This window comes from Lolium perenne, chromosome 7, assembly GCF_019359855.2.
Source record: "Lolium perenne isolate Kyuss_39 chromosome 7, Kyuss_2.0, whole genome shotgun sequence".
Taxonomy (NCBI): Eukaryota; Viridiplantae; Streptophyta; class Magnoliopsida; order Poales; family Poaceae; genus Lolium; species Lolium perenne.
The window spans coordinates 164,392,315-164,417,334 of record NC_067250.2 but is presented as its reverse complement, the minus strand read 5'-3'; the positions used below and the strand labels follow the sequence as shown (position 1 = coordinate 164,417,334).

Below are 25,020 nucleotides of genomic sequence, written 5' to 3'. Positions count from 1 at the left end.
TACTTATGTGGGCATTACCCTTTGGGTAACTAGTCTTGTGCTACCTCTTACGGCCCAACCAGGGGCCCATGAAGGATATCCATCGATCAAGGTGGGCTGATACGATAATTCCAAGAAAGGAGTCTTGGAAAGGAAGGCAAGAAGACGAAGAAGACATGGAAAGATTAGGCATAGGACTCTTTGTAACCTAGTCGTACTCGAATAGGCCTCTCGAGACCTGGCTCCCAATATAAGGGCCAGGAGAGGGCCTGTCGAGACACACAATCATAGTAGCCATAACCACCGCAAGTCTAGAGCTAGGTCACCACAGAACTTAGCCTCTCGATGAGATCATAGCCGGAACCTTCGGCACCCCATTGTAACCCAATATTTTCATAATCAAGATCAGACAGGCAGGACATAAGGGTTTTACCTCATCGAGGGCCCCGAACCTGGGTAAATCGCTCTCCCCGCTTGTTTGATAACCGATGTCTCGTGTCAGCCTACATGATTCCATCTACCCTAAGCCCCAAACGGAGGGCATTGCCGGGGAGTACCCTCGACAGTAGGTACCGTCTCCTTCGCCGGATCTCGGCGCTCCTATCTGGCTCACGTGCATGCACGGGAGGGACGGGTACCTGTCGATAGCTGAGCCGCCAGCCGCCAGGCATGTGCACGTCCCCCTAGGTGTCGCACGACGTCTAATCCGGTGCATCAGCCTCCCCACACTCACGGGCAGCGACACCCTGTTCGCCCGCTCCTCCTTCTTGGTGTCGCTGCCGAACGCCTCGAAGTCGTTCTTCTTCTTCCCCATGGTGGTGATGGGAGTGGAGGTGTGGACGATGGAGGAACGATGCCGGTGGATTTTTAAGGCCGGCCGCGCGCGGGAAACAATGCCATTGAAGGCGGCGCAGAAGCCCAGCAATTGCCCGCCAGTGCGCACGCAGAAGAGGCAGTCGCGACATTGACGGCGAAGGCTGCGACGCAGACACGGAAACGCTAACCGCGGAAGCGATGCCATCGATACAGGCTCGCTGCCAGGCGGGCCTGATGGAGATGCGAGCAGTCACTTGGTGCGTCAGCGCAGCGTCCGCCGCGACTCATTCCAGGCGCAAATATGCGCCGGGTGATACGTCTCCGACGTATCGATAATTTCTTATGTTCCATGCCACATTATTGATGATATCTACATGTTTTATGCATACTTTATGTCATATTTATGCATTTTCTAGCACTAACCTATTAACGAGATGCCGAAGAGCCGCTTCGTTTTCTCTCGTTTTTGGTTTCAGAAATCCTAGTAAGGAAATATTCTCGGAATTGGACGAAATCAACGCCCAGGGGCCTATTTTGCCACGAAGCTTCCAGAAGACCGAAGAGGAGACGAAGTGGGGCCACGAGCTGGTGACACAATAGGGTGGCGCGGCCCAAGCCCTGGCCGCGCCGACCTAGTGTGTGGGGCCCTCGTGCGGCCCCCTGACCTGCCCTTCCGCCTACATATAGTCTTCGTAGCGAAACCCCCAGTACCGAGAGCCACGATACGGAAAACCTTCCAGAGACGCCGCCGCCGCCAATCCCATCTCGGGGGATTCAGGAGATCGCCTCCGGCACCCTGCCGGAGAGGGGAATCATCTCCCGGAGGACTCTTCACCGCCATGGTCGCCTCCGGAGTGATGAGTGAGTAGTTCACCCCTGGACTATGGGTCCATAGCAGTAGCTAGATGGTTGTCTTCTCCTTATGTGCTTCATTGTCGGATCTTGTGAGCTGCTTAACATGATCAAGATCATCTATCTGTAATGCTATATGTTGTGTTTTTTGGGATCCGATGGATAGAGAATACTATGTTATGTTGATTATCAATTTATATCTATGTGTTGTTTATGATCTTGCATGCTCTCCGTTATTAGTAGAGGCTCTGGCCAAGTTTTTCCTAGTAACTCCAAGAGGGAGTATTTATGCTCGATAGTGGGTTCATGCCTCCATTAAATCTGGGACATTGACAGAAAGTTCTAAGGTTGTGGATGTGCTGTTGCCACTAGGGATAAAACATTGATGCTATGTCCGAGGATGTAGTTATTGATTACATTACGCACCATACTTAATGCAATTGTCTGTTGTTTGCAACTTAATACTGGAAGGGGTTCGGATGATAACCTGAAGGTGGACTTTTTAGGCATAGATGCATGCTGGATAGCGGTCTATGTATTTTGTCGTAATGCCCAATTAAATCTCACTATACTCATCATATCATGTATGTGCATGGTCATGCCCTCTCTATTTGTCAATTGCCCAACTGTAATTTGTTCACCCAACATGCTATTTATCTTATGGGAGAGACACCTCTAGTGAACTGTGGACCCCGGTCCATTCTTTTAATCGAATACAATCTACTGCAATACTTGTTCTACTGTTTTCTGCAAACAATCATCATCCACACTATACATCTAATCCTTTGTTACAGCAAGCCGGTGAGATTGACAACCTCACTGTTTCGTTGGGGCAAAGTACTTTGGTTGTGTTGTGCAGGTTCCACATTGGCGCCGGAATCCCTGGTGTTGCGCCACACTACATCTCGCCGCCATCAACCTTCAACGTGCTTCTTGGCTCCTACTGGTTCGATAAACCTTGGTTTCTTACTGAGGGAAACTTGCCGTTGTACGTATCACACCTTCCTCTTGGGGTTCCCAACGGACGCGTGTTGAACGGAAAGACAATACGTCGATCACGCGCAGCAAGCAAAATTTCTGGCGCCGTTGCCGGGGATCTGAAGAAAAGTTACACCACAAAGATCTCTAACTCCCACGTCAACTACACGCCAGCAAAATTTCTGGCGCCGTTGCCAGGGAGATCAAGACATGCTGCAAGGGGAGTCTCCACAATCCAATCTCTTTACTTTGTTTTTGTCTTGCTTTATTTTATTTACTTTCTTGTTTGCTGCATTATATCAAAACACAAAAAATTAGTTGCTAGCTTTACTTTATTTACTGTCTTGCACTCTATATCAAAAACACAAAAAATTTGTTACTTGCATTTATTTTATCTAGTTTGCTTTATTTACTATTGCTAAAATGGGTACTCCTGAAAATACTAAGTTGTGTGACTTCACAACCACAAATAATAATGATTTCTTATGCACACCTATTGCTCCACCTGCTACTACAGCACAATTCTTTGAAATTAAACCTGCTTTACTGAATCTTATTATGCGAGAGCAATTTTCTGGTGTTAGTTCTGATGATGCTGCTGCCCATCTCAATAATTTTGTTGAATTTTGTGAAATGCAAAAGTATAAAGATGTAGATGGTGACATTATAAAATTAAAATTGTTTCCTTTCTCATTAAGAGGAAGAGCTAAAGATTGGTTGCTATCTCTGCTTAAGAATAGTATTGATTCATGGACTAAATGCAAGGATGCTTTTATTGGTAGATATTATCCCCCTGCTAAAATTATATCTTTGAGAAGTAGCATAATGAATTTTAAATAATTGGATAATGAGCATGTTGCACAAGCTTGGGAAAGAATGAAATCTTTGGTTAAAAATTGCCCAACCCATGGACTGACTACTTGGATGATCATCCAAACCTTTTATGCAGGACTGAATTTTTCTTCGCGGAACCTATTGGATTCAGCTGCTGGAGGTACCTTTATGTCCATCACTCTTGGTGAAGCAACAAAGCTTCTTGATAATATGATGATTAATTATTCTGAATGGCACACGGAAAGAGCTCCACAAGGTAAGAAGGTAAATTCTGTCGAAGAAACCTCTTCCTTGAGTGATAAGATTGATGCTATTATGTCTATGCTTGTGAATGGTAGGACTAATGTTGATCCTAATAATGTTCCGTTAGCTTCATTGGTTGCTCAAGAAGAACATGTTGATGTAAACTTCATTAAAAATAATAATTTCAACAACAATGCTTACCGGAACAATTCTAGTAACAACTATAGGCCATATCCTTATAATAATGGTAACGTTTATGGTAATTCTTATGGGAATTCTTACAACAATAATAGGAACACACCCCCTGGACTTGAAGCTATGCTTAAAGAATTTATTAGTACACAAACTGCTTTTAACAAATCTGTTGAAGAAAAGCTTGGGAAAATTGATATACTTGCTTCTAAAGTCGATAGTCTTGTCACTTGATGTTGATCTTTTGAAATCGAAAGTTATGCCTAATGAAAATCATAATAATAAAATTGTTACTACAGCAAATGCCATCCAAGTTAGAATTAATGAGAATATAAGATTGATGGCCGAATTGCGTGCTAGGTGGGAGAAAGAAGAAAATGCTAAAGAAGATAATATAGCTAAAGTTTGGACTATTACCACCACTAGTAATGCTAATGCTCCACATGTTGCTGCACCTCCTACTAATAATGGTAAAAGAATTGGTGTTGGCAATGTTTCCACTTCTAATGCAAAGCGCGAAAAACTGCCTGAAACTGCTAAAACTGCTGAAATCGCACGTGATAAAACTGCTGAAATTTTTTCCAACATTGGGGATGATGATCCCATTGCTTTAGATTATAATGGTTTGGATTTTGATGATTGTCACATCTCTGAAGTTATAAAGTTCTTACAAAAACTTGCTAAGAGTCCTAATGCTAGTGCTATAAACTTGGCTTTCACAAAACATATTACAAATGCTCTCATAAAAGCTAGAGAAGAGAAACTAGAACGTGAAGCTTATATTCCTAGGAAGCTAGAGGATGGTTGGGAGCCCATCATTAAGATGAAGGTCAATGACTTTGATTGTAATGCTTTATGTGATCTTGGTGCAAGTATTTCCGTTATGCCTAAGAAGATTTATAATATGCTTGACTTGCCACCATTGAAAAATTGTTATTTGGATGTTAATCTTGCTGATAATTCTACAAAGAAACCTTTGGGGAGAGTTGATAATGTTCGCATTACCGTTAACAATAACCTTGTCCCCGTTGATTTTGTTGTCTTGGATATTGAATGCAATGCATCTTGTCCCATTATATTGGGAAGACCTTTTCTTCGAACTGTTGGTGCTATCATTGATATGAAGGAAGGTAATATTAAATATCAATTTCCTCTCAAGAAAGGTATGGAACACTTCCCTAGAAAGAGAATGAAGTTACCTTTTGATTCTATTATTAGAACAAATTATGATGTTGATACTTCGTCTCTTGATAACACTTGATATACACTTTCTGCGCCTAGCTGAAAGGCGTTAAAGAAAAGCGCTTATGGGAGACAACCCATGTTTTTACTACAGTAATTTTATTTTATATTTGAGTCTTGGAAGTTGTTACTACTGTAGCAACCTCTCCTTATCTTAGTTTTGTGCATTGTTGTGCCAAGTAAAGTCGTTGATAGTAAGGTTCATACTAGATTTGGATTACTGCGCAGAAACAGATTTCTTTGCTGTCACGAATCTGGGCCTAATTCTCTGTAGGTAACTTAGAAAATTATGCCAATTTACGTGTGTGATCCTCAGATATGTACGCAACTTTCATTCAATTTGAGAATTTTCATTTGAGCAATTCTGGTGCCTCTTAGAAATTCGTCTTTACGAACTGTTCTGTTTTAACAGATTCTGCCTTTTATTTCGCATTGCCTGTTTTGCTATGCTTGATGGATTTTTCTATTCCATTGACTTTCAGTAGCTTTGTGCAATGTCCAGAAGTGTTAAGAATGATTATGTCACCTCTGAACATGTAAATTTTAATTGTGCACTAACCCTCTAATGAGTTGTTTTGAGTTTGGTGTGGAGGAAGTTTTCAAGGATCAAGAGAGGAGGATGATACAATATGATCAAGGAGAGTGAAAGCTCTAAGCTTGGGGATGCCCCGGTGGTTCACCCCTGCATATTTCAAGTAGACTCAAGCGTCTAAGCTTGGGGATGCCTTGGGCATCCCCTTCTTCACCGACAACATTATCAGGTTCCTCTAGTGAAACTATATTTTTATTCCATCACATCTTATGTGCTTTGCTTGGAGCGTCGGTTTGTTTTTGTTTTTGTTTTGTTTGAATAAAATGGATCTTAGCATTCATTGTGTGGGAGAGAGACACGCTCCACTGTTGCATATGGACAAATATGTCCTTAGGGTTTACTCATAGTATTCATCGTTAAATTGTTATATGGTTGGAATCGGGAAATGTTACATGTAGTAATTCTAAAATGTCTTGGATAATGTGATACTTGGCAATTGTTGTGCTCATGTTTAAGCTCTTGCATCATATACTTTTCACCTATTAATGAAGAAATACATAGAGCTTGCTAAAATTTTGTTTGCATAATTGATCTCTCTAAAGTCTAGATAATTTCTAGTATTGAGTTTGAACAATAAGGAAGACGGTGTAGAGTCTTATAATGATTACAATATGTCTTTTATGTGAGTTTTGCTGCACCGGTTCATCCTTGTGTTTGTTTCAAATAACCTTGCTAGCCTAAAACCTTGTATCGAGAGGGAATACTTCTCATGCATCCAAAATTCTTGAGCCAACCACTATGCCATTTGTGTCCACCATACCTACCTACTACATGGTATTTCTCCGCCATTCCAAAGTAAATTGCTTGAGTGCTACCTTTAAAATTTCTATCCTCTACCTTTGCAATATATAGCTCATGGGACAAATAGCTTAAAAACTATTGTGGTATTGAATATGTACTTATGCACTTTATCTCTTATTAAGTTGCTTGTTGTGCGATAACTATGTTCCTGGGGACGCCATCAACTACTCTTTGTTGAATATCATGTGAGTTGCTATGCATGTCCGTCTTGTCTGAAGTAAGGGAGATTTACCACTCATTTAATGGTTAGAGCATGCATAATGTTAGAGAAGAACATTGGGCCGCTAACTAAAGCCATGATCCATGGTGGAAGTTTCAGTTTTGGACATATATCCTCAATCTCATATGAGAACATTAATTGTTGCTAAATGCTTATGCATTAAAGAGGAGTCCATTATCTGTTGTCTATATTGTCCCAGTATGGATGTCTAAGTTGAGAATAATCAAAAGCGAGAAATCCAATGCGAGCTTTCTCCTTAGACCTTTGTACAGGCGGCATAGAGGTACCCCTTTGTGACACTTGGTTAAAACATGTGTATTGCGATGATAATCCCGGTAATCCGAGCTAATTAGGACAAGGTGCGGGCACTATTAGTATACTATGCATGAGGCTTGCAACTTGTAAGATATAATTTACATGATACATATGCTTTATTACTACCGTTGACAAAATTGTTTCTTGTTTTCAAAACCAAATCTCTAGCACAAATATAGCAATCAATGCTTCCCTCTGCGAAGGGCCTTTCTTCTACCTTTTATGTTGAGTCAGTTCACCTATTTCTCTCCACCTCAAGAAGCAAACACTTGTGTGAACTGTGCATTGATTCCTACATACTTGCATATTGCACTTGTTATATTACTTTACATTGACAATATCCATGAGATATACATGTTATAAGTTGAAAGCAACCGCTGAAACTTAATCTTCCTTTGTGTTGCTTCAATACCTTTACTTTGATTTATTGCTTTATGAGTTAACTCTTATGCAAGACTTATTGATGCTTGTCTTGAAAGTATTATTCATGAAAAGTCTTTGCTATATGATTCATTTGTTTACTCATGTCATTACCATTGTTTTGATCGCTGCATTCATTACATATGCTTACAATAGTATGATCAAGGTTATGATGGCATGTCACTCCAGAAATTATCTTTGTTATCGTTTACCTGCTCGGGACGAGCAGAAACTAAGCTTGGGGATGCTGATACGTCTCCGACGTATTGATAATTTCTTATGTTCCATGTCACATTATTGATGATATCTACATGTTTTATGCATACTTTATGTCATATTTATGCATTTTCCGGCACTAACCTATTAACGAGATGCCGAAGAGCCAGTTGCTGTTTTCTGCTATTTTTGGTTTCAGAAATCCTAGTAAGGAAATATTCTCGGAATTGGATGAAATCAACGCCCAGGGGCCTATTTTGCCACGAAGCTTCCAGAAGACCGAAGAGGAGACGAAGTGGGGCCACGAGCTGGCGACACAATAGGGCGGCACGGCCCAAGCCCTGGCCGCGCCGACCTAGTGTGTGGGCCCCTCGTGCGGCCCCCTGACCTGCCCTTCCGCCTACATATAGTTTTCGTCGCGAAACCCCCAGTACCGAGAGCCACGATACGGAAAACCTTCCAGAGACGCCGCCGCCGCCAATCCCATCTCGGGGGATTCAGGAGATCGCCTCCGGCACCCTGCCGGAGAGGGGAATCATCTCCCGGAGGACTCTTCACCGCCATGGTCGCCTCCGGAGTGATGAGTGAGTAGTTCACCCCTGGACTATGGGTCCATAGCAGTAGCTAGATGGTTGTCTTCTCCTTATGTGCTTCATTGTCGGATCTTGTGAGCTGCTTAACATGATCAAGATCATCTATCTGTAATGCTATATGTTGTGTTTGTTGGGATCCGATGGATAGAGAATACTATGTTATGTTGATTATCAATTTATATCTATGTATTGTTTATGATCTTGCATGCTCTCCGTTATTAGTAGAGGCTCTGGCAAAGTTTTTGCTAGTAACTCCAAGAGGGAGTATTTATGCTCGATAGTGGGTTCATGCCTCCATTAAATCTGGGACAGTGACAGAAAGTTCTAAGGTTGTGGATGTGCTGTTGCCACTAGGGATAAAACATTGATGCTATGTCCGAGGATGTAGTTATTGATTACATTACGCACCATACTTAATGCAATTGTGTTGTTTGCAGCTTAATACTGGAAGGGGTTCGGATGATAACCTGAAGGTGGACTTTTTAGGCATAGATGCATGCTGGATAGCGGTCTATGTACTTTGTCGTAATGCCCAATTAAATCTCACTATACTCATCATATCATGTATGTGCATGGTCATGCCCTCTCTATTTGTCAATTGCCCAACTGTAATTTGTTCACCCAACATGCTATTTATCTTATGGGAGAGACACCTCTAGTGAACTGTGGACCCCGGTCCATTCTTTTAATCGAATACAATCTACTGCAATACTTGTTCTAATGTTTTCTGCAAACAATCATCATCCACACTATACATCTAATCCTTTGTTACAGCAAGCCGGTGAGATTGACAACCTCACTGTTTCGTTGGGGCAAAGTACTTTGGTTGTGTTGTGCAGGTTCCATGTTGGCGCCGGAATCCCTGGTGTTGCGCCACACTACATCTCGCCGCCATCAACCTTCAACGTGCTTCTTGGCTCCTACTGGTTCGATAAACCTTGGTTTCTTACTGAGGGAAACTTGCCGCTGTACGCATCACACCTTCCTCTTGGGGTTCCCAACGGACGCGTGTTGAACGGAAAGACAATACGTCGATCACGCGCAGCACCGGGCGCCACGGACGGCCCGGTCACGATGCGTCGCCCCGCTGAAGATAGTACCAGACACATTTTCGGCCCGAACGGACGCAAATGGTCACTCAACGTCCGTTTGAGATGCCGTAAGAGGGAGGGCGGACAGGACCCACCGCTGGCAACTGGTCCTTGGTCTGAGAGCATCTCCAGTCGCGTCCCTCAAACCACCCCCCCCCAAGCGATTTGAGGCACGCCGGATAAAAAGACGTTCCCAGCCGCGCGCCCCAAAGGCCTTTTTTGTCCGGTGCGGCCCAATACGGTGTACGGCGCCCCGAGCCTGTCCCCGCTACACAGGGGACGCACCGGGTACACCGGACACAACGAAATGAGAGGCGAGGTGGTGCGGGCCCGACGTGTCAGCGGCTCGGACGCTCAACCGCCGCCTACATAGCGACAGTGCAGTTGCCGGGAAGCGGAACCGTCGCATTGGCAAACGCGTCGACGACGCAGCAACCGCCAGAATGGAGCGGAGACTCCTCGGAAGAGCAACCGCCGCTCTCTTCGACTTCTGCGCCGCCGTTCATCCGCGCTCAATAAGACCCGTATGTCGGCGCTTTTGGATCTTCACCGGCCGCATCCGACACCTCCAGCGACGATGAGCTAAATCTCCGAGCTCCCGTCCGACACCTCCAGCGAGGGAAAGCCTGCTGGATGGCGCCATTGGTGGGACAAAGCCCGGACGCCCAACAACGGCGACGATTCCCTGCCGCCACTTGACAGCGCGGAGGAATGACTGGGCGTGGAGAAGGATGCAGAGGAAGAAGGGTCAGAGGAGGTGGCGGCAACCCGTGCGAATGCGGAGGCTGACGCGAAGGCCAAGGCCAAGGCGCAGCCGGCGAGCACCGGCGATGAGGAGGAGGAGTCCGACGCGTCGGCCGACACTGCCTCTTCGGAAGAGGTGACGAGCAGGAAGCGCCACCGCGATGACGACGACGAGGCGGGGCCATCATCGAAGAAGAAGTAGAAGAAGTAGTTTAAAATAATTCATATGTAATTTAATTATGTTTTTTCGAAGTTTTATATGTAATTTGTTTATGTTGAACCGATTTGAATATTAGTAAAGAGTTTTATTCTATATATTTAAATTATTTTTAATGTTTAGGGTAGCGTTTGGGGACGCGACTAGGGAGCAATGTTCTCCAAACACAATACAAACGGAAACACATCTCCGAAACTTCAATCCGGTTCGGGGACCCGCGCTGTGATACTCCTCAGTCCGAGAGGCAGGAAGTGACGCGTCTGAACTCTCAAGCCACGCGAGTCCAATCCTCGTAGACATCCTTCCTCCCCTTTCCCTCCACACACACACACCACCACCACCACCCTCTCTCGCCGCGAGAATGTCGGCATCCTTCCCGGCCACGACCTCCCCTCCTCTCGCAGGGCCGGCGATCCATCGCGGCCCCGCCATCGCCCGCCTCATCTCAGGGTCGCTTTCCCGCCGCCCGCTCCCGGCATACACTGCCCAGACAGTCTCCGCGTCGGCTGCCTCCACGGCCCCCAAGCCCAGGGTTCGTACATTTCGGGTTGCTCTTTGTTAGTCCATGGTGTCGCGGTTCCGGCTCGACATCAAGATGATTTACATGTTTCCTCTTGAGTTTTCGTAGGGATTGCTCCTGCGATGCCGGGCAGGGGAGGGGGCGGTGCCGGGGCAGGTGGAGGCACCGCTGAAGGTGATGATCTCAGGCGCGCCGGCCTCGGGCAAGGGGACACAGTGCCGTATGATTGTTGAGAAGGTAATAATGGAAACCGCTGATTAATTTCTCTTGTTTGTGCCAGAAAATTAAATGCCGTCAATGCTAGCAATTCAAATCTGAATTATTCGTGAAGGAGATGTTCCAGTTTTGGTGTGTTATACATTTCGCGTGAGGCAGATATAAATAAACTAGTTAATGACAATGGAATTTTAAGTCTTCCCCATAAAAAGAACAACCTGATAGTGTGTGGAGATCTATCAGTGGTACACATTAGGTGAAGATTCCAGGTTTATCGCATGAATCCACCTGCATATTCTTTCCGTTTTTATGTGAATCAAACACGCAGGAATATAAAAACCTTAAAATTGGGATGTCATGCGATACTGAATTGTACATGAACACAAGAATCTGCAGTTAAAGTTGTTAAAAAAACATGAACTTTCCTAAAAGATATGGTGCATTGCCATATAAAGAAAGGAAAATTTTCTTGAGATTGATAGGACTCGATGGGAATTTTCCTCTGGAATTGCAAGTGAGCCATATGAAACGCTCCTATGGTTTCCAATGTACAACCAAACAATGAACCAAGCTATATAGAAAAATTCCTAAGGAAATGAATCCTCCAAGATTCCTATGAAATTCTTTTGACCAAAGAAGCCCTTACCTTGATTTGTTCAACATTTATGAGTATATAAACTATTTTTCACGTGTATATGCATGTATCTGAAATAGTTGATAGATTAATCAGTTTTGCTTGTGATGTCTGCTGCAAAATTAGGCTTCATACTCATTTGAACTTTTAGTTCTAGTTTTCGTGGTGTTTATTTTGATCAACAATCTTCTATGTTCTAATAGGGTTATTTTTTTAAATATCTTTCAGTATGGTTTAGTTCACATATCAACTGGAGATCTTCTACGGGCTGAAGTATCATCTGGATCAGATATTGGCAATAAAGCAAAAGAATATATGGATAATGGCATGCTTGTCCCGGATCAAGTTGTGACAGATGTATGTGGTTCATTTGTCAGGTTCTTTTGTAGCTTGTAGAACTCCGTGAGCTATCTAATGGTTGTTATTTGAAATAGATGGTTGTATCACGACTATCACAACCGGATGTGCGAGAAAAAGGGTGGCTTCTTGATGGATACCCAAGGAGTTATGCTCAAGCACAAAGTCTTGAAAGTATGAAAATAAGACCAGATATATTTGTTGTATTGGAAGTAAGTCAGTATTGACCATTTATGGAATTTACTACCGACTGACACGTGCTTTAGATTATTATTTTTACTTTTTTCCTATAGCATTTGAATGTATTGTTTCCATTTCGACCTTGTGAATCATACCTATCTCAATAGGTGTATCTATTAATTTTCCTGTAATGCTATATTTTGTTCCTGCAGTTCTGATAGATCAAAATGTCTAGAAAGAAAGGGTGTTCCATTTCGTTTTTTCACATTATTTTCCAGTGTGGGCTTCATCATTCCTTCAAAATTGCACAAAAAGGGTGTACCATATACTTCCAGTTATCTGTGGGTGCGTTAATGAGGAAGCCAGTGACTGGAAATGGATTCGGTGATAATTTTTTTGATAAGTTGTGCCCTTGTGCATCTGCAAATAAGATTGATTCTTACTAAGCTAATGCATCTCCTTATCTTTCTAGGGTTGATTCTAGTGTTGTACTTTGCTAGTGTTGTACTTATACCTTTGTGCATGCCTCTGTCACATTCAAACCAGCAGCAATAAAATACTTAGCTATGCTAGTGTGATGCATCATGCTCCAATTCTTCATTTGTGGTAACTACAGTGTTTGGATATTGAAATCCAATAATATCATGCATTTTGTTTCTCTTCCGCTGTGTACCACACATACCTTTGACATCTTGTATTTCATTTTGTTTTTGAATCAGGTTCCTGATGACAATCTAATTGATAGATGTGTTGGAAGAAGACTGGATCCTGTAACAGGCAAAATTTACCATGTTAAGAACTTTCCCCCGGAGAATGAGGAAATTTCGGCCAGGCTTCTTACGCGTTCTGATGATACATTTGAGAAGGTTCTGTTGTTTTTCACTTATGTAGTTTTCTACTTGTTTTGTCATCCTAGGCAAGATCTAAAGATGTATTCCTGCCTATATTTACTTTTTATGAATCATTTGTTTTATATTCCGAATTAAGTTATTGACTCCAGTCTTGGAATACCTCACCCCTAAACTGTTGTCCACTTATCCACTTAAATAACATTTTACTTTTCTTTTCATCCTTTGCAATATCTAAAGATGTACTCCCTCCATTCTGAAATAGTCTACATTCTAACTTCAAAATTTGTTCTGAAATAATCTACATTCTATCTTTTAGGCTAGCCATAGTGCTAGTATCATAGCTAGTATCATGCATCCTAGCCCCACCAAAAATGCTGATGTGGTAGGTAATTATGGATGAGAGAGGACATTAGAGTATCATAGATAGATACTGTATCATAGCGCACATCACGAGAAAAGTTAGTATCAAATAAATCTTGTACACAAATTTGTATTGGGATTCTACAAATCAATTAATATAGCTAAACTATGATACTAGTCTATGATACTATGCATTATGGATCTAGTATCATAGAAAAGTATCATATACATGATACTACTATATGATACTACCCACTATGGCCAGCCTTAGTCAACAACAACACCAAAACCGAAGTGGTTTTGCTCTCTTTATTGGATGCTGTTATTTTCAATGTAGTTTGGATTGGTTGTTCACATATCTAAGTAGTACTAATAAATGCAACACTAATTTGTCTTATTTTTTTCTAGAATGTAGACTAAATCAGAACGGAGGGAGTATCTTGTTATGTGGCTGCTAGGGTTTGGGAGGGAGAGAGAGATGCGAGGGCGCGAGAGGGCCGGCCGGGGGCCTTGCCCACGGCCGGTGGCAAGAGAGAAGGGATTTCCTTCTTAATTCTTGCTTGATTAGATTGATACATCTCCTCTCCATATATAGAGAGGTTTACTTGACTCTCAAGCAAGACTTACTTGACCCCTAAGCAAACCATAAGACTAACGGGCCCAGGCCCATGACGTACTCTAACACTACACCCCACCTGGACATGCAGCTCGTCCTCGAGCTGCAACCTAAACAAACCATGACTCGACGCAACACAACCCTAACACCTAAAAACGAGCCTTTTACATCTCGGCTTGTTTTATTACTCTCAACCTGAAATAGACTGGGACGCTTTATTGTTGAACCCTGAAAATAAAGTGGACACCATCCGCCCGTCGCACGTGCACTGTCTGACCACACGGATCCTGGGGAAACCAGCGGGACAAAAGGAGCCAGCGCGGCGGCCGGCGGCGGAATGCGGTGGTGCTACGCGGTGCGCTCCCGTCGGTGACACCATGCCTTCTCCCCGCCGGATGATCGTCGATGGCGCAGACTTTGAGGTCGCTGCCCGCGGGAAAAACAACATGTCCGCCGCCCGTGGGGGAAACCGCACGCCCAAGATCCCCGATGCAGCGGACGAGATCGAGGTCCGTTGCGCAACGAAGCGCAACTTGGAGGAGCTGCAGCTGCAGATCACGCATCTCCCGCACACGCCGACGCACTAGGAGGCCGCGCGCAGCAGCCTGCAGCCTCACCGCCGCCGACACGTGGCGGATAGCGATCCAAGCCGGAAGCGGTGACGGCGACGGAGGGAAACAGACCTGGTGGAAGGGCATCCCGGGCGGTGTCGATGTAGAGCCCGGGGCCAAGGTCGCTCCCACACCGCCGAAAGGCAGGGACGGCGTCGGCGTCGGTGGCGGCAGCAGCCGCTGCTGCGGTGTTGGTCGCGACGGCAACTGCTGCTGTTGTTGCATCTGCCCACCGAACGGCAGGGACAGCGTCGGTGAGGACAGCAGCTGCAGTGGCGGCGTTGGTGGCGGCGGTAGCCGCTGTCGCCGTAGCGTCCCGGTGGGGAAGAAGGTGGCCGGCTGCCGGAGAAGAGGGACCCCGGCGCCGAGGTAGGGCTCGGCCTCGGAGATGGTGGATAGCGGCAGCGGTGATCGCAGCAGCCCGGCGTCGGGTGGCGGCGACGACAGCAGCAGTCGGCTGCGGCCCGGCCCGGCGATCGCGGCGGAGGCCGCTCGGTGCGTCGGCTGCCACGGCAGCAGCGCCGCCGGCAGCGGCGGCCCGTAGGGACCGGCCAGGAAGAGGCGGATCTCCTGGACAGCAGTGGTGAGATCGCGGAGGGCTGCGGTGATCTCCGCCGGGGAGAGAACGGCGGGGACGTCGGAGTGCGGCGGCGGCGGGTGGGAAGAACTCGGTGGAGGGCTGACATGATCGAACCCGGGAAAGCTGATACCAAGTGTTATGTGGCTGCTAGGGTTTGGGAGGGAGAGAGAGATGCGAGGGCGCGAGAGGGCCGGCCGGGGGCCTTGCCCACGGCCGGTGGCAAGAGAGAAGGGATTTCCTTCTTAATTCTTGCTTGATTAGATTGATACATCTCCTCTCCATATATAGAGAGGTTTACTTGACTCTCAAGCAAGACTTACTTGACCCCTAAGCAAACCATAAGACTAACGGGCCCAGGCCCATGACGTACTCTAACATATCTAGTATAATATTTTTCAAGAAATAGCATAAAGTTCTGTGTCTTAATGCATTGTTAGAACAAGAGATTTATTTACAATCCAAAGAAGGGCCATACCCGAATTTACAACACCACACCCCTAAGAAGTAGCGCTGCAAAGACCCACTGCCCTCTGCTTTCCCCAAACTCGGACCTTAGCCTTGATTGTGTTGAGAAGGCTAGTAATGTTGGTCTGCACGACTGTCGTAGATGACCGTGTTGCTCTTCTTCCAAATCCACCAAGCCGTGAGCATGATCACTGAAAGGAGCCCTTCCTTGCAGTGGTTGGGGCAGAGTGGATAACCTGCTTCCACCTATCCACATATCTACCTTATTATAAATACAATATGATAGTTTGAAAATTTAGTTTGGAGCTGCATTTAAGAATTTGATCTGTGCAAATTCCATTGTGTTTTGTACTTCTGTGAGTTCTGTCATTACCAGCTTGGACATAGATCGATTGGAATAATTCTGAACATTAAATAGCCTGCAGGTGCAGCTTGTTTAGAAACTTGGCTGTAATTAAGTTGTATTAGTTACTATATGTCTTACCTGTTGTAGGCCACAGCTGTGAGTAACATTTTGCTGAGATATAGTATATACTATAACATCTCTTCTTAATGATATGCACAGTTGTCATGCTTAGTCTAGAAAAAAAAAGTGAAGGCTTTGGTTATTTTGCTATCATCCTTTCTTCGTAAGTTGAAAGTGTTGTCTATCATTTCCATGTGAGTGCTGTCTATCATATAGAATACATATTTCTGTTTGTAAACTGTTAGACACATCAGAGTAATGTTTTGTGTGATCTTTAAAACTTTACTGGCATTTTCAGTAGACAAATTTGAACTATACAATTAAATTGATGACAGGACTCAAAACCTTCCCATTTTACTTACTGAATAACCATAATTTTACATTCTTACTTGTATGATGTTGGAATTGCATGCTGCTGCCACCGTTTCCATGAAACATTCTGAACCCTAACACTTTTCTTTTCTGCAGGTTAAATCACGTCTTGAGACATACAAACAAAATTCTGAAGCTGTTCTTCCGACATACTCAGATTTGCTTAACCAGGTTCTTTTGCATTTCTGGCTACTGTAATAGCAGTAAGCCAAATTGTGAACTGGAAGTAATATTAGTTCCATCAATGTGTATTGTAGATTGATGGAAATCGCCCAGTGGAAGTAGTTTTTCATGAAATAGATTCTCTGTTACAGAAGATACGTGCAAATGCTTCAGAAGACAAGTTGGCCAAATCAAATGGTCAGAGCATAAATGTAGATCCCCACTGATGTGTTATACTCTTCTACATCAACTGGTCTGTCAGTTTTCTGAAAAAAAAAAAACTCATTTCATGTTATTTTGTAGTTGTGTGTTTTCAATGTTTTTGGATTACTTTGAGCTAATACACCCTTTCTACATATTATCTTAACCACAACAACTGATGAATGTATAAGTATTTATCAAGCATTGATACATATCTTTAATTCATCTGTCTGTAACATATAGTGCATGCTGTCGAGGCCTCCCCTAAAGTTTCCTGTAAAAAAAATAAGATGTAGGTCCACTTCGATTTGATCCTAAAATCATGAGTACTTAACCACTGCATTCTTTCCCCCTCAAGCAATCACTATGTTTCCTTGTTGGTCGGTTATTTCATGTTAACAGATAAGATAAGACAGAAAATTAAAGATGGAAATTCTTATGTAATGATGTATGCATAGTTTATAATGTGAAGAATTCAAACAGATGCAGGGGCCTGACTGTAGTATATTGCTGTGAAACGTTGCTGCGCAACACTGCGAACTTCATCTAGCTGTCTGTCAATAAAAATGGCTGGATTTGCTCCACGTCATTAGGATTCACCGTCTCATCAGAATCAGCTACTTTGTGTACCAAAAAACTTTGTTTTGATGGTTTGGGAACCTAAAATAAACTCAAACAGAAAAAGTTTTCTGACTGGCCTCGCGAATTCAGCAAGGCACATATACCAACATCATCTCTTAGCATGCTGAGCCTGTTGGTAACCAACATGCCCTACTCCCAGAACTGGTATAGGTTGACTTAGTTGATGGGCATGGCACGAACATTGCCTGCTGCACCAATGGATGTGGGGACGTCAGCAACAGCATGGGTGCGTATGGTGGTCGTCATAAATTTCGGTCATATACTGAAGAGAGGCCACGACAACTGCTGAAAAAGGATAGGTGCGAGGGAGGCTGATGCGGATCTTCAGAGGCACGGTGGATCAGAAGTGTATTGATTTCTTTCCGTACATCTTACCTCTTCTAGCTTACAGACTATCAGTGTCTTACCCTAGAGTTTATTTCACCTATTTTTGAAAACTTTAATTTAAATACACTAAGCTAATTAGAAAGCTCCACGGCAAATAGTCAGTGGATTATACTGGTAGAGTAGATAGGCATTTTTGGTGTTATTGTTCTAGCATTGTTTTTGTGGTGCTACCCATCAGTTTCTCCCTTCTTTATTCGAACCCATGAACTGTGGGGAGTTGCTCTTTTTTATTACATTTTCATCAGTACAATCAGGCAATTATTTTTTCTTTTTTTGTTCCTTTCATTATGTTGTGTTTCCCAATTCTCATTCTTTCCAATTTCTGTAACTATTAAAATAAGTATGAAGATATGCTCAAGATCTTCATTCAACAGGAAAACCACCAGATTCTCTGCATACAGCAGCTTCAAAAAATGTACGTGTAATATAGTTCAACATTTTCTTCTATATGTGCACTTAGCTCTCTTTTATCACTATATGTCTAAATACCTTCTGCCAGGAGTATCGTGGAATTCCGACGAGATTAAATAACATTCCACACTCCAGAGAGATCAGGAAATATTTCTATGACGATGTGCTACAAGCTACAAAGCGCGCTATTGAAGATAAAAAGACCCGGTTGCAGGTTGCTACTTTAGTTTCCATTTTCTGAAATTCCATTGAACGTTCAATCAGAAATCACTGAAGAAACTATTCACTGCGACTTGCATACTATTCTCTTTCCATAGCTTAATTAATCTGCAGGGAATAATATGTCCTTGGAATTAATCACTGTGACTGACCTTGTAGTCTTTTATGAAAAATAATTTTGCTTGATCACTGTCTTCATTTCCACAAACGTGCAGATAGATATCAACATTCCAGAGCTTAACCCTGAAATGGTAAGAGTGCACAAGCTTACTTACGTTTTTGGCTGGCGTCGGCTATCAACCAAACCTTTTTTATCTTCAGGATGTCTATCGTATAGGAACCCTCATGGAACTTGTAAGAGATTTATCTCTTACATTTGCCAATGACGGAAAACGTGTCAAGGTGCTTACATTCAGTACTCATTCACATACCTCACTCCCCGCCCACTGCCTGTTTTGGTTGATACAGCATGCGACTGCTGACTTCTTATCAGGTCTGTGTTCAAGGCTCCATGGGGCAAGGTGCATTTGCTGGTATTCCACTTCAGCTTGCTGGAACGAGAAAGATTTTGGAAATCATGGATTGGGGTGACTATGGGGCGAAGGGTGCCTTTATTAATATTGGAGCAGTAGGTATGGCATCCACTTAACCAATATGTAAATATTATTAAATAGTAAACAATGGCTACTTAAATGCATCTGAAATTACTGAAAATGATATTAAGCTAGGAGCATGACCTATGAAGTTCTCTATAGTTAAATATGAGCTATAATGTTATTTCATGACGAAGTTACTATTTTGAAAAGATGTCTTCATTACCCTTTGTATCAAGGATTGTGTGTTGTTACATCAGATTTACTGTGGTGGAGTGTCAACAGTTATTATTTTACGCATTTCAGTTCAATAATTACGAAATAATTCTATAAAAAACTAAATAGTTGTGTTTTTCTTTATTTTTTTGCTTGTGCCTTTTATTGTCTTTAGTGTTTCTGAGGTTTGTATCTCCATTTCTTAAATTAAGGTGCTAGTGAGGTTGATAAAGAAGATGACATGTTTGTCCTCATTGCTCCTCAGAATGCTGTTGGAAACTGCATAATTGATGTAAAGATCCTATGTCTTAGTCTTTTTTTTTTGTAGTTATAAATTGTATACCCTTCCGGCCTTCTCTATCTTTAGTGTCGTAGAACTGTGCAGGATATGAAAGCTATGACTGATGCTGCTGGTAACAGACCTGTGATTCTTGTAAATCCTCGTCTAAAGGTTTGGCGCAGATTAACTCTCTTGATATGTCTCCCTCCCTCTCTCTCACGCTTTCTCTGTGCATGTGTTTGGGTGTTGTCTTCCTACTTAAGGTTGTTATATCATGCATGCCCGACGTTTTACTCATATAAAGGGATTTTAGCTTTATATTATGGACTCGGTACATGAACTAAAACCACGAAAAGAATTATGGAAGGGAGGGAGTAACTAGACACCAAATGGAACATCTCAGTATGTTGACCAAATATTTCCTAAATTTAACTAGCAATGGATATATCATAGCAAATCTCTCAGCATGTTGACCAAGTGATAGCTCAGACACACAGATAACCCAATATATTCTGGTATGATGACAAAATTACAATTGTATGATGGGGATAATGTTTTTGAAACTAATGAAAAACACCATTTTACTGAAAATTAGACTTCATACCTTTTATTACTCACTGCAAGGTTGGAATGAGGCATGGCACCACATTCAATCCTTGGCATTATCATCCTAGCGGTGCTAACCTTAATTTCCCTGAAATTTATGTTTACAGGATATGCCTGCATCAAGTGGCGTAATGCAAGTAAGTACTCCATTTGAGTTTCACTTTATCATATCACAAATGCTAGTATTCAGTTCGTTCTTGATTCATCATGCTGAAGACAATGGGAAGAGACATGAGGCTACAGTATGCTGCATCTTTTGAGACTTGTTATTCTTTCCGGCTTCTCTTCTATGCTGGCACGTTTTATCCTATCATGGGTGCTTTAAGGTTAGGTCTTTTACTTTTATTCTCCGAATATCATACTTCCTTTGCTAATGCTGCTACTAGTTAGATAATCTTTTCAGACATGAAAGTATGCTTGAAATTATTGATACAGGATGGCTTACCCAAATAAATATGAGATTTATCGAAGGGTCGATGAACCTAATGGAAAAGAGAAGTACAGTTTGCTAGCTGAATTCACGGAGAATCCAACGGCTGATGACATCACCAATGCCTTCAAAGGACCAAAAAAGTAAGAATTTTAAAAATATTGGTAGTTAATTAACTTGACATGCACATCTATGTATAGTGATAGTTGCAAGTTTATTTAATGGTATAATCTATTTGTCCGAAACAGAGGACAAACTTTCACCATCCCCTTCTTTACAACTGACCCATATATTTGTCCCTGTTGATACATAGGATAATTTATGATTGATATAAATTTCCTAGATGTTTTGTAGCTTTTGATATTAAATATTAGGAAAGAACTTAATTGTGGATTGTTGGTTTCTGTGTCGAAACATGCGCTCCAAAAAAAATGAATGTTCCAGAAGACCAGAAGCATGTTTTATATTTTTTTTAAATTTTTATTGTTAAGTTGACTGGAAAGTTTGTTGTTCAACTCTTATATGTATTGAACTATACATTCCTTAAAAACAAAAGATCAATTATTGAAGTAAATCAAATAAATAAAATAGAAAAGGAATTCAGGAGTCCTCATATCCTGTAGGGTAGGAGTAAAGGAGAGAAAACTTAAGACCTATGGTAGCCTTCACTTACCCTTCGATCGGATGAGGTGTGCATCAGCTCGCTGCTGTAGACCATCAGTGTGGAGGCACGGATGTGGGTACAGTAGGGCCAGTCGGCCTCCAAGCGGCAGTACAAGCGGAGCTTAGCACTTACTTAGGGGTGTGGCTTGAGTTCTGGTTTTCTTAGTCTACTCGTATTATTGTAACTTTTTCTTTCTATCAATGCTTCAGGATGTAAAGTTTTGAGTCACTTAGTACAAAAGAACTAACTAAATGTCCTACATCATGCAAAATTAGTCGATATAATGACCTGATTGTTATTGCTTAAGTACAGTATATTACAGAAAACATCTAAGAGAAATTTTATATCAACAGTTTTGCAATTCCAGAATTGTGTATACACATAAAAGGTTATTACCACCTTAAAATTTGGGCAGAGAATAGTTAGTGGTCAAAGGAGGTTCTTCAAGTAACATTTCATAATTCTAGGCCGGGAGTCAGAAACCAACCTGTCTACTTGTAAGAAGGATTAACAATTTCGTGACAAATGGGTACCCCAATGGTATTCAGAAATTTCAGAATTTTTTCTTCGAATTTTTTGTTTAAGAAACAATTGTAATTCTAATGCCAAAATCTATGCAAACAATAAATGAATAATTTTTTTTTACCAAACACGGGACGCCATCTATTGCAGTAGCAGAGCACATTACATCCAGCTAGCTGACACCCCTTTTTCATAATTTTCCTGATGCTATGGTGACCTGAATGCCATGAAATGCAGGAAAAATTATGGCTTGGTTTAATCGTTTCTAACTCTCGATGTCAGGGATCCAGCACAATTATGTTCAGATATCCACTTCATCTACTGGTATTCCTCCAAAAATTATCAAACTAGAACAAACCTCTGACGTTGGCTATAGTAGTAGGAACCTAAAGCTGCATGTTTTTCACGAATTTTTGGCAGAAATTTTAACAAGTTTGGTTTCCCTGCTTGCAACTTTACATGTATCTTTAGGGCATCGAAGCACTCCAGTTAAACTGGCTAGAACTTTAACTTCTATTAGAAACTGACTCAGCCCAAAAGGTTTTACTGGCCTTATTTTCAAGTCTACAATTCAATCCTTGTAGAGCTAAATTAGATTCTATTAGGCCTCCAAATCTCTTTCTTTTTTCTTCGAGGAAAGGAAAAAACTTTGTGTCTTGATGCATTGATAGAAAGACTTCCGTGCAATTGCAAGAAAAACCCATACAACAGTAACACGACACCTAAAAACACTAGGTGCCGCCAGTGTCTGACCCAGAAACTTCTTCAAGCCTGGGCAAACATGCTTAGATGCCAGTTTTCAGGCAAAATCGCCATGGAAAATCACCTAATGCAAACCGCCGCGCCGCCAGGAAGCTTCGGCAGCTGCCCGTGTAGGAGGGGCTGTGGCCAACGAGACCCTTTGCTCCTGCCAGTCATCAAGAAGTCCCAAATCACTGTGTCCTCTGGCCATCTCTGCTAACTTCAAGTGTTCCACCCATTTGATAGCACCTCCGTCCTCCCTGTTATCTGTGCTGACAGCACTTTATGCAATATAAGAAACATCACCAAGTTGGCTATGCTGTTTGTGAGCAGTAGGAAGCTATCAGACGCTCTTAGGTTGATGTTTACTGTCTTCAATGCAGGGAAAAGGAAAATGCATCCTCTGGATTCTGGTAACATGTTACCTCGTTAAAAGTTAACTTGTGTTACTTATCTCATCTGGAAGGCAGTAACTGAAGTTTCCATCATTTTGCAGGGGTTTCTTGAGCGGCATATTGTGAGGCAAAGCTCTCTACTATTGGTGCGTTTATGCTTGAGGTAAAGAGCAAACGAAGTGTTAGCTTTGAATTGATGTTCTTTTGTACATTCTAATATGATCGCCCATGACAGTGAAGATAGTATTTTAATTGCAGGTTTGCTGGTTTTATATGTTCTCCCAATCACCTTATAATCCAGTAAAATGCTTATTTCCCCTTTAATATATTGTCCAATATATCCTTATCGATGTGTAGCTGCATATACTAGCTTGAGGGATAAACTACTTTTGGGAGAAGGCAACCTTTTATTTTCTATTTTGCTACCCATGAAGAAGGTTTGCAGATGACGTTGCTGGTTTTCCTTTTGTGACGATGAATTTGTCTTCTCCTTAGGTTGAGGATCACAATATTTATTACGGATTGGATGGAATACAATTTTCACTAAAAAGCAACATTGTTGGGATATTCTTTTTCGGCACTGTTAACCTGCTACTTCCTCCGCAACTTTTTTCCCAACATAAACGAACTGAGCCAGTGTTGGCTGGATCGCGCGGCATGTTGACAGAAGCATGTGTTAAAAATATTCTGAGACGTAAAGGCCAAGACGAGCCAGGAAAAACATAAATCGGGTCGGCTCACCACGCCGCCATGTTTGGCTTGTCTGATGTGTTTGGATGGGTGGCTATCCCTCAAGTGGCTATGGATAGTCATCTTTTAGGTGGTTGGTACATGTCTGGTTAGTAGTGTGGGGTGGTTGAGGGTAGCCAATATTCCCTAAAACGCTGGTTGAGGCCAACCACCAGAAAAGTGGTGGTTGAGGTCAACCACCCGTGGGCAACGAGCTACAATCACCGGTGAAGATGTTTTGCGCTGGTCACCTTCCCTTGTACCCGCAAAACTCAATCTCTTTTCCCTCGTTTTTTTCCTGGAACCACAAAGCCCTTGACGGCGGTGGTGGATCAAGCTACACCTCCCTACCATGGCTAGGAATTTTGAGGAATGACGGCGGCTGGCGATGACCGGACCAAGGTAATCCAACACCCTCCCGAGTCCTATGTCTCCTCTCCGTCTCTCTGACCATGGGACTGGCAATGGGGACTGCAGGGGCGCGGCGGCGGGATGCAAGGGGATGCTTGCTCGGTCACACAAACATTCAACTATTGATTGTATGAACTTGCGCTTTTGATGCGGACCATTGGAATGTGATACCGTTAACCATACCATTGATACATTAACAAACAACTTATATTACACGGTACTCTCACCATCAATAACAAAGAGGTGACCATATTAACTCAGCCATCTTTCAGCCCTCAAACCGAACACAAATGTGGCTATGGTTAACCACTTTTGGAACCAACTCAATCAAACAGAAAAAGTGGTTACCAACAACCATGTGGTTGGGGTTACCCACAACCACCTTTTGATGCCCACAAACCAAACACATCCTAACATTGTGTTACTATTGTCGTCACTTCAAACACCACAGAGGTAGCTAGGCTCCTCCCCCCTCCTCGCGCCGCCGGTGGCCATCTCGGCCACGTTGTTGCCGTGCTCCCCTCCCATGACTGTCTCCCATCGCACTCCACCGCGGGCCCCGCCGGTCATGGTTCGCCGGGAGGAGCTTCCCCAGCCTCAGCCGAATGACTCTGCTTTTCCAGTGCCTCGGATCATTCATCAGGCTTCAATGCCTCACCCTCCTATGCTAGCCTGGCAGCTCGCCAGCCTACGCTGCCATCAAACCCGCCTGCCTGGACTGTGCCGGCCTCGCACGCTCATACCCCTACCATCTCGTCACCTGGACGCTCTGTCCTTAGCATTGTGGTGGTGCTTGAGGCTGCACTCCAAGATGCAGAAGCGCAGGTTTCATAGGAGT

The 25,020-nt window shown here is 43.0% G+C and overlaps 1 protein-coding gene across 4 annotated transcripts; it reads left to right on the top strand.

Moving 5' to 3' along the window:
• The first annotated feature begins 10,568 nt into the window (after nt 1-10,568).
• LOC127300982 (probable adenylate kinase 5, chloroplastic) lies at nt 10,569-23,629 on the top strand. Of its 4 annotated transcripts, none has more exons than XM_051331177.2 (20): nt 10,569-10,877; nt 10,974-11,102; nt 11,944-12,072; nt 12,150-12,284; nt 12,972-13,118; nt 16,670-16,744; nt 16,831-16,933; nt 18,340-18,380; nt 18,465-18,590; nt 18,811-18,846; nt 18,917-18,997; nt 19,089-19,227; nt 19,617-19,696; nt 19,790-19,855; nt 20,398-20,427; nt 20,507-20,616; nt 20,726-20,863; nt 23,031-23,060; nt 23,144-23,205; nt 23,287-23,629. In XM_051331177.2, exons 1-19 carry the CDS (start codon nt 10,707-10,709, stop codon nt 23,166-23,168), a joined length of 1,791 nt encoding a protein of 596 aa, XP_051187137.1. In that variant the 5' UTR covers nt 10,569-10,706; the 3' UTR covers nt 23,169-23,205; nt 23,287-23,629. The 4 variants fall into 4 exon arrangements, with proteins under 4 accessions (XP_051187137.1, XP_051187138.1, XP_071680810.1 ...); XM_051331178.2 differs by having other exon boundaries at nt 23,283-23,629; XM_051331176.2 differs by having other exon boundaries at nt 10,570-10,877; nt 23,301-23,629.
• Nucleotides 23,630-25,020: the final 1,391 nt, after the last annotated feature.

Excerpts from the sequence above, each read along its gene's own strand:
- LOC127300982 (XM_051331177.2), top strand. The coding sequence starts at position 10,707 with ATGTCGGCATCCTTCCCGGCCACGACCTCCCCTCCTCTCGCAGGGCCG. Across the intron at positions 12,285-12,971 it reads ATATATTTGTTGTATTGGAA|GTTCCTGATGACAATCTAAT; the intron begins GTAAGTCAGTAT and ends TTTTTGAATCAG. Across the intron at positions 16,934-18,339 it reads CAAGTTGGCCAAATCAAATG|GAAAACCACCAGATTCTCTG; the intron begins GTCAGAGCATAA and ends TTCATTCAACAG.